This window comes from Papaver somniferum, chromosome 3 (assembly GCF_003573695.1).
Source record: "Papaver somniferum cultivar HN1 chromosome 3, ASM357369v1, whole genome shotgun sequence".
Lineage (NCBI taxonomy): Eukaryota > Viridiplantae > Streptophyta > Magnoliopsida > Ranunculales > Papaveraceae > Papaver > Papaver somniferum.
Window position 1 is genome coordinate 134474248 of NC_039360.1, and position 15485 is coordinate 134489732.

A 15485-nucleotide genomic window follows, 5' to 3' on the forward strand; every position below is an offset into this window, starting at 1 on the left:
AAAGAATTTTCAGAGCAGGAAAAAGAAATGTAGGGTTACGGAACCTTTATACACTAAAAGGATTCATGTACACACAAATCACAACCCTAAAGAAGGCAGAATTGTTGATTTTAACCCTCTTTTTATTGATCAAACAGAGTAAAGTCCTTTCAATATCAATTAGATATGAAAAGATGGAAGAACTCCAATCCGGTAAAAACAAGACCAAAAAGAAGAAACAAAATATAAAAATTCTTTTTCTCTTTTCCTAAAGCCTAAAGTGTGCAAACTCTTGTCTCTTGAACCAGGCACATGAGACAAGATACAAAACCAACACATTTAAGTTGTGCTTGGGTGAACAATAATCTGTCCACCATAACCTTCTTGAACGGAATTCTTAGAACCCTGTTTCTAAGATTGTTTAGACCGTATTATTTTCTCTAGTGGTCTAACTTTTTCTTTGGAAATTAACTTCTTCGGGGAAGAAAAGAGATTACATACCTCAGACGACTTCTGAATAAGTTTGAGCTTGTTTGCTAATCGATTTTCTCTTCGTTGAAGTTTATTGACATATTTTATCTTATGTTTGTACTTGAAACATTTGGAGAGTTCATGAACCTTGAGAGTACAATAAGAACATGTCAATTTGGAGGATGGTTCAGACGTCATAGTTGTGCAGGCTGCTAGATAAACGATAGAACCTGAAAAATTAGAAATAGAATTTTCAATAGACAAAGAGAAACCCGTTTTATCCTCCAAAGTGGTTGAAGTTTCTCTCGGGAGAATATCGAGGTTGATGTACGTATTGCTACAATTATCAAAATCAATATTTTCACAGAGGAGTGCAACACTTGATTTTTCGTCTTCATTAGAATCATAGAGATCAGACGTTTCATCAAGATTTGTAGCAAGACCTTTGCTTTCAGCGTATTTTCTACGATTCGGACACTCGTTTGCAAAATGACCAAAACCTTTACGCTTGAAGGACTGTGGCATATCCTCGTCATCAGTATTGTCAGTATCCCTGTTTTTATGAGGAACACGATCATTAGGTTTAACTGATGACTTAGGATTATCTCTAGTGAGTCGTTTAATTCTCTTCAAAAGAAGATCTTTAAACTGTCTTGTGATTAAAGAGACTGACTTGTCAAGATCTTCATCTGATGAATCAGTCTCAGAAGGACCATCTTCAGAGATGCCAACACATTTACTTTTGTCAAGTAATTTTGTGTTCTTTTGTGCTTTGAAAGAAACATCCTTTCCAGGTTTGGATATATGTTCATGATCAAATATCCTTAACTTCCCAACCAGAGTATATATGGATAAGGTATTAAGGTTATTTCCTTCAACGATGGCATGCTTCTTAGAATTGTATTTGGCTGGCAACGATCTGAGAATTTTCATCACGATGTCCTTTTCAAGAATAGTCTTACACAACGCAAAAGATGCATTAACGATTTCAGACACTTTGTAATTAAACTCATCAAATGAATCCTCATCAGCCATACAAAAGTTTTTCCAGTCAGAACATAGGTTTTGAAGCCTAACTTCTTTCTCAAAGGAATTTCCTTCGAATACAGTTTCTAAGATATCACGGGCTTCTTTAGACTTAGTGCACATAGTCACACGGTGATGAAGATCTAGGGTAATGGCATGTATGATAACATTTAAACCGTCAGAATTTTTCTTTGCAACGAGAATCTCATTAGGTTCATATATACCAATATCCTTTGCAATAGATACACCGTCTACTGTAACCATTGGAGGATCATAACCGTTAATAACATAAACCCATGATTTAAAATCACGCGCTTGAAGAAAGACACGCATAGCAATTTTCCACCATGAGTAATTTGAGACATCGGAAACTGGTGGTACGTTTATAGAGATAGCACCTCTATCCATAGAGTCAGATCGCTACAAACACAGACTTATAAGGTCTTAAACGTGTTTGCCTGCTTTGATACCAATTGAAAAAGAGGGGGTCTAACAACCACACCCAATATTTCGATTACAAATCTGTATGGACAAACTCAAAATTTGAACACCACACTGTATTAAGCCGCTACAGACACTAGCCTACTCATGGTTAACTTCGGACTGGAATGTAGTTCAGCCCTAACAAATCTCACACTGATCAAGGTACAATCGCGTTCCTTACGCCTCTGAATCCAAGTAGGACTCTGCGCACTTGATTCCCTTAGCTGATCTCACCCACAACTAAGAGTTACTACGACCCAAAGTCGAAGACTTGATAAACCAATATGTCTCACACAGAAAAGTCTATTGAATAGATAAATCTGTCTCCCACAGATATACCTATGAGTTTTGTTCCATCTTTTGATAAATCAAGGTGAACATGAACCAATTGATATACCAGACTTATATTCCCAAAGAACAACCTAGAAATATAAATCACTTAATCATATGGCAGCGAAACAAGATATTGTGGAATCACAAACGATGAGACGAAGATGTGACTACTTTTTATCTTTCCTATCGGAGATTAAATCTCGAGAAAATCTTAGAGAAGATAGTACTCAATCATGATAGAAAACAACAAGATTAGAACACGAAACTATAGAAAAAATTGTTGGGTCTGGCTTCACAATCCCAATGAAGTCATTAAGTCGTTAACCTACAGGGTTTTGGAGAAAACCTAAGGTTAAAGGAGAATCGACTCTAGTCGCAACTAATATCACACAGGAGGTGTGGGGATTAGGTTTCCAATTTGCTGGAGTTCTCCTTTATATAGTCTTCAAATCAGGGTTTGCAATCAATGTTTCCTTGTTAACAAAGCATTTAATATTCACCGTTAGATGAAAACCTGATTAGACTCAAGCTAATATCTTTCAACCGTTAGATTGAACTTATCTTATTACACATAAATGAAAAGTGACTTAATTTGGATATGAATAACCGTACCTAAACCTGTGCACCGTGTTGGCTTAACAATAGTTAACCGAAGTTAGCCATATGAACATTTTCATATCAACCATATTCATCTAAACCACAACTAGTTCAAATGACTCAAATGAAACTAGTTCTAGAGTTGTTCAATTGTTTATAGTCTCATAGAAGTATACCAGACACAATTGAAGCAAAATCGATTTTGATTCACATGAATCGATTCATCAACATTATAGCCACGGTTTGCAAAAGATTGCATTTCTTAATATATAAATTATTAGCTCATGAACAAACCGATTTTAGAACATAACCTACTAAAGTATGCAAACGGGTACGAATACCTAAGTGGTCGGACTTAGTTTTGGTTCCCCAGTATGCGAACGTGTACATATACCTTCCAAACTCAGCAGAAATTCCCTGAACTGAACCTCACACCAGTACGCGTACCGGTATGCATACTAAGTTCTCGGGCTTTCACTAAACCAACCATTACGCGTACGGGTATGCATACTATGATTCTAGGACTTGGAATAACATGCAACAGTTAGCATACAAGTACGGATATTGTGATATATCCAATCATGGTTATTTGTTTTAAACTCCCATTTCAATCATTGAAACATTCTTAGAAGACGACAATAGCTGTCTCACACAAACTATTAGCTTCAAAGAAATTTTCAAATGATCGAATGATCAATACGAAACATTCTGAGTCTACATCAAATGACTGTCTCACACAAATAATGTAAGATGTTACGAGGCGATTTTCACATGATCATCTTTTGAATTTCGTCAAGAATATAAGATGAACTTGGTTGAAGCGAAAGGTTTCCAACACATATTTCCAGAAATATGTAAGCGAGTTACACTCAGCTCAAAATATCAAATGTGTATTATCGAAGTCTATATAGATATACGAATTTTGTCTCAAATAGGAGATAGAGTAGATAGATTTTTGAGTGATAGATGAGTTCAAGTCTCCACACCTTTTGTTGATGAAGTTCCACAAGCTCCCCTTAGTAGTTCTTCGTCTTCAATTGATGAATGTCATAGCTCAACTACACTTTCTATCCTAATACGAGACTTATCTATAAGTATACTAGAAATCAAGAATTATAGTTTTGGCAACTAAAATTGATAACAAGCTTGAGATAGCAACACTTGCGAGTTCGACCGAGCAGTGCTCTAACAACAAATTCAATATAATCAATTAAGCAACTAAGAACATTAAGTAACTACTGAAATCAAGTTAAACAAAGCCAATTGAAGCAACAAAGAGACAATGAAACACTTACATACAATAAATACAACTGGTTTTTTGTTAATGTAAGTAACCTTAACTATGTGATTAATGATAAATTTAAAGAGAATGAGAGAGAAGTGATTTTTCTATTTAGAAATTTTTAGCAATCAAAAGAACAATTTTGCTATGTATTAGTTACTTTTAATTACTTGTATGACAAAGTTTACCCTCGTCTCGGTTTGATCTCGAGCGAGTCGACCGAGATTACCATTCAAATCTCATCTCAGTGAGATAGGTTGTTTGGTCTCTCTTAAGTGACAAAATCGATATTATCAGCAATGAGCAATATATCGGTCGAGAGAACCGAGATTGACTACACTGGTTTGTCCAATACAGTGATGACATAACACTCTAAAGCAATTGCTCTCAAATGTGTGGATCTAAAAAAATATTTATGAATTATATCGAGTCGCCAAAGGATATAAATTCTACAGAGCTTATAATTGCATCCTTGATAGGAACGAGCTTATTTCCTACAAATAAAGAGTAAGTTACAACGTTATCCCCACTTAGATATTGAAGATTCCATGATTTAGGTTCAAAAGAGAAAACTAAGTTGTAAAATATTCACCAAATAAATTGGAAGAGGTTAATTTGTTTCCTATTTCTATGATGAAACAATATCAGTTTTCAAGTTAGAGGCTGAGAATTTCTCTTAATGATTTTTATAGCTTAGTCTAACTAAGAAATGTATGGCAGAATACTTGCAAATATGAGATCACCTATAGGTGTAAAGTGGGCCACTTCTATGATACCTATAAGGTTATGTTACTTTAAAAAAGCACTCTTGAATACAAAAATTATTCAGAGCCGAAATAGACACAACCGATAACCAACGTAGTAAGGAAATAAGCCATGTGATATCTACTGCATCGACTTATCTTATAAAGTTGAGTAGTTCAAGACATCACATTCGTTGAGTAACTAGTAAGCGTGATATTATTTACTAAGGAAGATTCAACGCTAGAATTTATCTTTACTAAAGTGACGAAGTTCTCTGGCCTCTTCATAATTAGAGTATATGATCAAACTATAACATTTCGCGTTTTTTTGTGATGGTTTACTGTTTTTTCTTGACACCAAAGATACTTATATTAACAGACCAAAAGTTACAAGAAGCAAACAACTTCGTCAATATACATATTAGAGGCTGGTTAGACCATTGATTACATAATTGAATTTTCCTAGCTAACTTTGTTAAAGTATCCGCAACGCCATCGTGGACATGATTTTCATATGTACATAAAGTGTTTGGAAAAGAAGAAAAGTCGTTATATACAATCCTGGATATATAAGAACAGAGTTCAATTAATTATAATGTGTCGCCATTGACTGCATGTACCCGAAATTAATTATCAGACACAAAAATGATGTTTGTTAGTTGTAATACTTGAGCCTAGTCGATTACAGATAAAGAATGATGTCAGACGTTAGGAATTAGGAGAAAGTTGACTTTCATCTCTTAATTACCTTTGCTTTTGCTTCAATTACTGAATCTGCTGATATGTCTATAGTAGACAATCCAGTGGCGGAGCCACGCTTGGACTAGGGAGGATAGTTGTCCTCCCTAGTTTTTGCTAAAACAGAAATTAGTAGAGATAATTTAGGTGATTTGAATATTCGTCTCCCCCTAATTTTCGGCTCCGGATCGTCTGTAAAAATATATTCCTCCGTTCGTTCCAATAATAGTCATCGGACATGTATCTCCAACTTCAACTACCATAGGCAGTTAAATTTAAACGATTTTCAAAGACAAGAAATAATTGATTCCTTGGATTATTACTCGGTTTTCTTCTCTTATTTTTTCTTCGAGAATTTGGATTTCTCAAGTATAGGTTCAGATTTAGTTAGATGATTTCCAAATTATCGTTTTGCTATGTTAGATGCAAGACTACCATCTTGAAGGTGGTAATAGTAACCCATGATGCCTCTCCTTCTGCTGCAGTTTTTATTTTTTTAATCAGACACCTCTTTTTGAGGGATTAATCAACAAGCGAAATCATTGTATGCGCCTGGAAGACTGATCCCAGACAACATATTACTTGAAAGCTTGAAGCACATGAGATCATAGTACTCTTGAAAAGAAAGAAAGTGTAAACAAGGAGGAAATTGTTCACTTGTACTCCAAAAATTTATTTGTGATTGATTCCTGTTATTTGAGAAAACGTCTAAGAATTTTTTTTATGTAGGGTGCAGTGTATCATAGTTGTCCCCCCAACCAAAACTTTATGGCTCCGCCGCTAAGACAATCCCACATCCTGCAATGGAGGAGCCCGTACTATTTTATTCATGTGGGGATTATAGGAAATAAGAATTTGGATAAACCGTCAAATCTATTTCCGAAAGGGCGAACAAAAATAATATACATTCCATCGTTTCAACTAAAACACCCTTCATCTGGAGAAGGGTCGATATACACAAAAAGTCGACTTCAATATATGTTTGAAAAATAAACTCCACTTTCCGAGTTTAATACGAGAATTTGTTGTTAATACATCACGTTTGATTGACTGGTGGTATTCTAGACTCAAATGTTATCCCGAAACTAAAATAAAATAAAATAAAAATAACAGTCGGAGAAACATCTTTACTATATTGTTTCAAAGTTCACGACCATGTATCTTGACAGCAAGCGTCGATATGAAATCCCTCGAACGTTTTGTAATTTATTGGTACAGTATTTCCTGAAAACCATCAATTTATCTAAATCATCAAAATAGTTGTTTATTCATGACTTGTTTTTAAACAAACAACACAACCATGAGTTTATTCATGGTTATAAATTATTGGTACAGTATTTCCTAAAAACCATCAATTTATCTAAATCATCAAAATAGTTGTTTATTCATGACTTGTTTTTAAACAAACAACACAACCATGAGTTTTTAAACAAACCACCACGTCGAAAAATTCACGATTTGTAAAAGTGATATCAGTATTAGCGGGAGTAATCATCAGGAGTTAGCCCAGTTGGTCAGGAGCCTGACTCTCAAGTAGTAGGTCAACGGTTCGAATCTCCGCTCAAATGTAAATTATACTAACTTTAACATGGGTTTAAGAAGGTCGAGTTTGCTCAGTGGAGAGTAAGCTGGTGGCTACGCTCCTAGGGTGCAGGACGAGCCTATGCCTAGCATCAAAAACAAAAACAAAAAAGTATCAGCGGGAGTAATACCATTACACATAAGAAAAATGAATGTTAACAAGTCCTTACCGTTGGATAGCTCAAACAGTATTACCCGATTCACCCCTGCTAAATTGTAGAGATTGGTAAAGAACGATTTTTTGGGGACCATGGTTTTTTTTGGGGGGGGGGGCATGGTTCTATTTTTAGTAAGACATTTAGAAGTAAATCTAGGTCACCCCTTATCTAGATATTTATGTTAATACCTAAACTACCCTCCTGATTAATTTTGGATAATGATTAGTGAAATCATTAGTGAAATGATTAAGCTAAAGAAGTAGAATTATTGAGAGAGTAAAGTTAGAGAAGACGAAGAAGAAAAACATGGAAAACAATTTTTTTTTTTTGAGTTCACTAATCTTGAGTATTCAATTGATGATAGCACATCTGAATCTTCATCTCCTTCCTCTCCTAGAGTATTTGTTAATCTTCACAATGATCCGGATATGAGTTATTTCTTAGATGGTGATTGTATTCTTCCTCAAACTCTCAAGATAAAAACGATGGATTTTACCAACCGCCACCGGAGGAAGAGCATTTGGGTTATCAGGTATGCTTCAAACTTAGATAATGTTGGTTTAATTGCTCCAAACTTTCAAAAAAATGAAACTTTTTATGTAGTTTTGGGCCAGTTCGGTTACCATATGTCAAGAACATGTAACCGAACGCACTTGAAAGTGTAGTTTGGTTACGTTTTCCAAACACGCAGGTTACCGAACTCGCTCGTTAATGGAGGTTTTGGTCGTACAGTGTAATGTTCGGTTTTCCCGCAATGTAACTGAACTTTAGGGTCTAGAAGTTCGGTTGGTTCGCAAACTTTTATCCAAAAGTGTATCTAACCGAACTCACCGATAAAAAAAAACAAAGTTACAGTGCTATATTCGGTTACTTAGTATAAAATGGTAGGTAACCGAACTTTGAACTTAACAATTTATTTGGGTACATCTTGTGTGTTCGGTTACATATCAAATTGCTCTACCAACCGAACTTAAAGTTCGGTGATATCCTTATTTTGTGAAGGAACCGAACTTATGGACTTGTGTTGTTCTAATACAAGGAGTTCGATTAAAAGTATTTTTTGCAAATCAACCGAACTCTGAGTTCGGTTAAGAAAAAATTAATTCGTGATAACCGAACTTTTTGCGACGAAACCGAACGTTTTGCGACGTAACCGAACTAAAAGTTCGGCTGAGACTTGTTTTTTGCGACGTAACCGAACTTTTCTCTGAAAATAAACCCTCCATTACACCTCTCCGCAACTTCCATTTTCAACTCATTTTGATTATTACTTCTCGTTTATTCAACCAAAAACGAATGACAAGTAATGGGTTTGTGAGAATATCTTTGTTAATGTTTTAAAATAAGTAATGTATAGAGGTGGTGGTGGTGGTGGTAATCGGAGGTGGTGGTGGTAATCGGTGGTTGGTGGTGGTTATAATCGAAGGTGGTGGTGGTGGTGGTAATCGGCGGTGGTGGTGGGAGGAGGTGGTGGTGGTGGTAATCGGCGGTGGTGGACGGTGGTGGTAATCGGTGGTTGGTGGTGGTGATAATCGGAGGTGGTGGTGGTGGTAAACGGCGGTGGCGGGCAGTGATGGTGGGAGGAGATGGTGGTTATATATATATAGGTGGTTATTATGTTGGTTTTAAATTAAATTAGATTAAGGATAGGTTAGTCATTTCAACACTTTAAGACACCCCATATAACTATAGGAAAAGTGGCCTAATAAAACCAGGGTACCCTCAAAAAAAAGCCATGCTTCTTAAAAAATCATTCTTGGTAAACCACACAAATAAGAAAGAGATTGCCCAGTACTAGACAAACCAAAAGTTCAAAGGGATTAAAGGCCCAATAGTGGACTAAACAAAATTACAAATAGAACGGGATCGCACTATGAGCTAATACTGTTCTCTTCGTATCTCTTCTCTTCATGTTGATGGAGGTAGCTGCAACAAGCTTTCCCCATGTCCAATCCCATCTTTAATTACATATATCCCCGGAGTCCAACTAACAACCTAACACCATTTAACCAAAATTAGAAACAGCACTATTGGACTAGTCTGGAGCGTCGCCCCACCTACCTCATTGATCAGTTAGATGAGATGGTGAACACTTGGACAATTCTAAGCTTCTAGCCTATTGTAGGAATGAAGACAAATGATATTTGTATTAACATAAATGGAAATGATTTTGAAGATTAGGTTCAAAGGAATAGCAGATGAAAACACATGTTCATGTGTGCTTGGAAGTTGGTAAGCTGAAGTTGCTGGTTTATATATATACAGTTCTACTACAGGTTCATATGCTTAAGCAATCAAATCTGTGAATAGGTCTCTGGTCTCTTTATTTGTTTCTTGCTACTTGTTTACAGAATTACAGTTAATCTTCCTCAGCTCTACGCTTTGCTCGGTTGTCCTTAATCTTTCTTCACCGGCGGCCGTAGCATCTGTACCAGGGTGAGAATGGGACCAGGAGGTCCTGGAGGACCAGGTTGGGGTCCTGGCCCTGGATGGGCACCAGCGCCATTTGGTGGAGATGGTCCATTACCTGGACCCTTGGGTATTCTGGGGGCACTTGGGAATGGTTTGTGCAATTTTGCATCTTCATGGTGAGCAAAATTTCTTTCGTCTGAAAGTTCAAATTTCAACAGCTCTTCTGTACTATAATTTTGTAACTTGTTATACGTTTGTTTCCTGTGGGTTTTATTTGTGGCAGCTTGTCCTTCTTATGTTGTTGCTGGTTGCTACAAGATTGCTTTGGCGGACCTGGTGGACCGATTGGCCCTCCACCACCACCACCACCACCACGTTTCTGACTATAGTTATATGGTTCTACAGAATGGAGGGTTGTTTCTCCGTTTCTCTTACTTTAATATGTTCAACAAAGCTAATTTCGTATCCCCCTGCACCCGTGATCCATTATTATATAGTAAAAATCAGCTCTTTTCCATCCTAATTAGTTATGTATTTTGTATCCCTGCCCTGCATCCATCATCCATGATTATAAATATAAAGTAAAAAGAGCTCTCTTTGATCTTCATTTGTTTAAGTATTTTTCTTTTTACGTACATGAAGAACACACTAATGCCGCTAAGTTCAGAGTTCGCGTGATGAGGCCACAAATTCGTCGGAACCAAAATTTGAAACGAAAAGTTGCAATGAAGATCAATTCATTTAAATTTCAAAAACCAAAACAGGGGACCAAGACTCATACATGAGATGAGATTAATCAAATTGGAATGCAATCACATTGTGGACTTGTTGGTAGTGGCATGAGCCCCTAATTTATGAAATTTGAGATCTACACAATTGGATACCAAGTTTTGAGTTCTTCAAATGTCTCAACTGCATCAGGAAGTGTTTTAGAAACACTTGCATTTTCCATACATTTCTTAGCCCAACCAATTAATTTAGGACACTCTTTCTCAATACTAAAATTCCCAGCCATCTCAAATGAATAAAACCAGCTGTAGAATGGAATCAGGGCTATATCTACAAACCCAAATTTGTCACCACCAAAGTAAAGTTTCTCTCCGAGCTCTCCTTCCAAGACCTTCAGAATATCAACAAACTCCTTCTTAGCATTCTCCCGTTCTTCTCCTCTGGTGATGAATACCTTCTTTCCGTAGTCATACATCTGTTGACAGAAGATTAAACTCAATCAATCAATACCCACAATACATTTAGCAAGTAGAAACATGAAAACTGATCCAAATTTACCTTTTTGTCAATGTAATCTCCCCAGAACCTTGCATTAGCTCTTTGATGAGGATCAGCAGGTAGCCAAGAAGGAGAATCAGCATTCCAAACTCCATCAATGTATTGAACAATTATGAGGGATTCAGAAATGGGTTTACCATTATGAATCAGAACAGGGATTTTTTGGTTAACTGGGTTCATCTTTAGAAGAAGATCTCCCTTTGTTGGTCTAAGGTTTTCGTTAATGTATTCATATTTGATTCCCTTTTCTGCTAAACATATTCTAACTCTCATCCCATATGGACTTGCCCAGAAATCCAATAGAGCTACTTCATCACTCATTGTTGCTTGGAGATCTCCTTCTGAAAAATTATTACTATTTTTGAAGAACGGAAAGAGCTTTCCGGTGTGAGAGTATAGTTGTGGAGTGAGTTATGTATGAACTTCGGATCATAAATGTTTATAGCAGTTTGGGTGACAACATTATTTAGGGGATCTTTTCTTGATTTATTATTATGCGCAGAACATGAATTTTTTAAGCATTTTTAAGTGGTGCGTTGGGTCGTGAGATTACTTTTCACATTATCTTTCTGATAATAGAGAAAAAAAAAATGATATCCCACAGGAAAATGGTTTACATTGCACGCGCCCAATTCGGCGAGTTGTACCGATGGTTTACATCCGGCGGGCCCAAATCCGCCGGATCACTAGGTCTCCTTCTTCTTTCTCTCTAACGGGATAACTCGCGGGGTTGGATCCGTGGGATATGTATCACTTCCGTATCCCACATGGATTGGACACTTTTTATTTCGGTTAAAGCAGAAGGATGCAATGGCATGGTTAGAATGTAATGAATGCAAGGCATCTCTGGACTTGTATTAACACTAACAGCTCCGCTTATATTGTGGTGAAGGATAAGGAAAGTGCAGCAGTGCAGGTTAAGCGGAAACAGTTAATACCATGTTGTTTACAGTTGTGGTCAGTCATACGTATTATTCACACGTGACATTGTCGGTTATTTATCAGCTAACCACACTATAAATAATTGTAGTCTGCCTGTAGTTAAGTTATAATGAATTTCATCCTCTTTGTAATAAATAATGTTATTGCATTAATTCTGGAATAAACACACTATCTCCATGATATCAGACATGGAAAGGTTTCTTCAACCTGTAATCTGATCCTGCATATCTTCAATCAGCTTTTGATACTGGTTTATCTTCGTCTTTTATTCATTCTTCCTTAAGATTTCAACATTATTTCCCAACAACTGCATTTGTGTGTTCTTCAAGAGGATACTTTTGTATAAATCCTGATTTGATTCAAGTTTTCATTCAACAGTTGATAATTCTTCCGCTGCATCTTGAAATTTCAATCAAGATTCATGTGTCTTTCTTGATCAAATGAAGGTATTGTTTTCAATCTTTGAATTGTTTATGTTCACTTTTTAGATCTCAGATCTGTTTTTAATTCAAGAATTCTCATCATCTACAACAATAGAAAATCCAACCGCAACTTTTTCTTCACGAGTACCTCTAAATCATCTTACTCACTTTGTTAATCTCAAATTAAATACAAAAGTACAAGCTAATGAAGTATTTGGATGGATCTTTTGAGTGTCTTGTGCAATATGCTAGCAAAAGAAATCAAGAAAATGGAATTGAGAATCCAATTTACACGGAATGGATGGATGAAGATTCCTCTATTATAATGTGGATAAACTTTACAATTTCAGATACTTTCATTGCATACTTCTCACAATGGACAAGTATTGAAGATCGATTTGCAAGAGCATCTTCTACTTACTCAATTCAGATTCACACCCAGCTACTCTCTCTCACTCAAGGTATTAAGTCAATTGCTTCCTTATTTAATGAGATTAAGAGTATTCCAGATCAGTTAGCAGCTGTTGTAGAAGAAATATCAGATAAATAACTTGTTGTAGTTACTCTACAAGCACTAAACTCTGACTACATACCTTTTTCCACTGCTGTGAGACATCGAAATCCACCTGTGACATGTATTGAACTGCATAATAATTTGCATAATGAAGAAGCAGTTGTACGTGAAAGAATCAAGACATTAAAGAGTGAAACTGAGACTATGCCTTTCTTAGCAAATTCCCATAGAGGTACTTATAGAGGTTCCTTTAGTCATAAAGTAGGATATAAAGGTAGAGGATCTTATGGAAGATATCCAAATCCATTCATGTTTGCAAGAAATGCATCAGGCAGAGGATATATATCTACAAAAGAACCAATTTGTCAGATATGCATCTCAAAAGGTCATACAGTTGATGTCTGCAATCAAAGGCTTAATTTCTCTTATAAAGCAAGACTACCACCTGCTAATTTGAATGTTATGTTAGTTGTTGCTGATATTTTTGATATTGATGAATGGATTGTAGACAGTGGTGCTAATTCACATATAGCTTCAACATTTGATGTTTTACAAGATATTATTCATTATGATGGTGCTGAGGTAATCAAGACAATAAATGGTGAAGGTATGTCTATTACTCATATTGGGTTTGCTAGTGAACATTGCATGAGCATTCTTTTACACTTAGTGACATTTTATTAATACCTCAATCCTCACATAGTCTACTCTCAGTCCACAAGTTTACCTCTTGTAATAATTATTCCATAACTCTTGACTGTCATGTTTTTTTTGTGAATGATCTGAGCTCTAGGAAGACTCTACCAAGGAACACATAAGAATGGTCGTTACCTATCAACTTAAACTCATCTATGCATGCTTTATCATCAATAATAACTGAAAATGCTTTTTTGCATAGAAGATTTGATCATCCCTCTTTTCAAACCTTTCAAAAAATTTGTAATCATTTACAATTAAAAAATGTAGCTAATAAACCATTTACTTGTATGGACTGCAAAGTCTATAGAAGTCAGGAACTTCCTTTTCAGATTTCTCTTAGTAGTACTCAACAACCTCTGGAGTTGTTGCACATGGACCTTTAGGGCCCTTGTCATGAACCTTCTGTATCAGATCTCTTTATTATGCAAATATAGTGGATGATTACACCAGATATTGTTGGATTATACCTTTAAATTCGAAAACTGATTTCAAGCATGCGTTTCATTCTTTGTTCTTAGTATTGAGAAACTTTTGTCACAATCTGTTGTCACCATTAGGAATGATAATGGTGGTGAATTCTTAAAAGATTTTCTCAAATAATTCTATTCTCAAAAAGGTATAACTCATGAACTCTCTTGTGCTCACACGCCAGAGCAGAATGGTGTTGTTGAATCTAAACATAAGCATTTGCTTGGTGTTACTATGAAACCTTTGTTTTAATCTAGTTTGCCTACTTCATATTGGGTTGAGGCCATTCTCACTGCAAATTATCTTATCAATAGACTCCCAACTAGAGCCATTAATTTTTAACTCCTTTTGAAATGGTTTTTCGTAGGAAACCAGATTATAACTTTCTAAAAGTTTTTGGGTGGTCATGTTTTCCTTGGATAAAACCTTATACTTTCACCAAACTAGAGCCAGGGAGTAAACATTATGTTTTCATAGGCTATAGTCTTACTCATAAAGGATATACATTTCATGATCCTTCTACTGGCCATGTTTACATTTCTAGACATGTGACGTTTAATGAATTATCATTTACTTTCAAGGACTCTACTCTTCATTCTACTACAACATCTCTTACCTACTCTTCGTTCCACTACAACATCTCTTACTTATTCTACTTTTGCATTATCTACCACTCCTGTAATTTCTCCTACAATGTCTTCATCTGCTCCTTCTGTAGCTTCTACTCCTTTGAATGTTACTAAGAGTGCTCATAACATGACTACTAGCAAGGGGTAAAATGGTATTAAAACACCAAAATAATATTTTTTCTCCAAACATCTATTGCCACTTGTATTGATTTTTAATAAAATTTCAGTGCCAACAAGCAACAAGTTTGGAGAGTGGCTTCCATAAATGAGTTTACATCTCTGCAACAAGACGGTACTTGGTCTCTTGTTGCTCATCCTGTTAATCAAAACTTAGTTGGTTGTAAGTGGGTGTTTAGAGAAAAACATAATGCAAATGGTATTGTTGATAGATACAAATCAAGACTTGTTGTTAAGGGTAATCATCAGCAACAAGGTGTATATTTTGAGGAGGCATTCAGTCCAGTTGCAAGACCAACTACAATTAGTGTGATTTTATCTATGGCAGTTCGGTTTGATTGGAAGATGCATCAATTGGATGTCATCAATGTATTCCTTCATGGTGAGTTAAAATAAACTGTGTACATGACTCAGCCTCCAGGTTTTATTGATCCTGAGAAACCTAATCATGTTTCTTTACTCCGCAATTTATGGACTGAAGGAAGCTCCAAGATCCCGGTATGAGAAGTTGAGTACATCTCTTGGTTCACTGAAGTTTGTAAAT

At 36.0% G+C, this 15485-nt stretch overlaps 2 protein-coding genes across 2 annotated transcripts; one reads left to right on the forward strand and one right to left on the reverse strand.

The window, feature by feature from the left end:
• The first annotated feature begins 9688 nt into the window (after nt 1–9688).
• Nucleotides 9689–10419, forward strand: LOC113357439 (cuticle collagen 2-like). The gene is made up of 2 exons (XM_026600829.1): nt 9689–9979; nt 10087–10419. The coding sequence occupies exons 1-2, from the start codon at nt 9834–9836 to the stop codon at nt 10184–10186; spliced, it is 246 nt and encodes an 81-aa protein (XP_026456614.1). The 5' UTR covers nt 9689–9833; the 3' UTR covers nt 10187–10419.
• A 145-nt stretch (nt 10420–10564) lies between these two features.
• Nucleotides 10565–11607, reverse strand: LOC113357438 (probable glutathione S-transferase parC). Its single transcript, XM_026600828.1, has 2 exons — nt 11091–11607; nt 10565–11007 (listed from the first exon to the last, which is right to left on the reverse strand). The coding sequence occupies exons 1-2, from the start codon at nt 11409–11411 to the stop codon at nt 10672–10674; spliced, it is 657 nt and encodes a 218-aa protein (XP_026456613.1). The 5' UTR covers nt 11412–11607; the 3' UTR covers nt 10565–10671.
• Nucleotides 11608–15485: the final 3878 nt, after the last annotated feature.

Coding starts and splice junctions, on each gene's coding strand:
- LOC113357439 (XM_026600829.1), top strand. CDS start 9,834: ATGGGACCAGGAGGTCCTGGAGGACCAGGTTGGGGTCCTGGCCCTGGA. Junction 9,980..10,086: donor TGCAATTTTGCATCTTCATG/GTGAGCAAAATT, acceptor TATTTGTGGCAG/CTTGTCCTTCTTATGTTGTT.
- LOC113357438 (XM_026600828.1), bottom strand. CDS start 11,411: ATGAGTGATGAAGTAGCTCTATTGGATTTCTGGGCAAGTCCATATGGG. Junction 11,008..11,090: donor GAGATTACATTGACAAAAAG/GTAAATTTGGAT, acceptor TTCTGTCAACAG/ATGTATGACTACGGAAAGAA.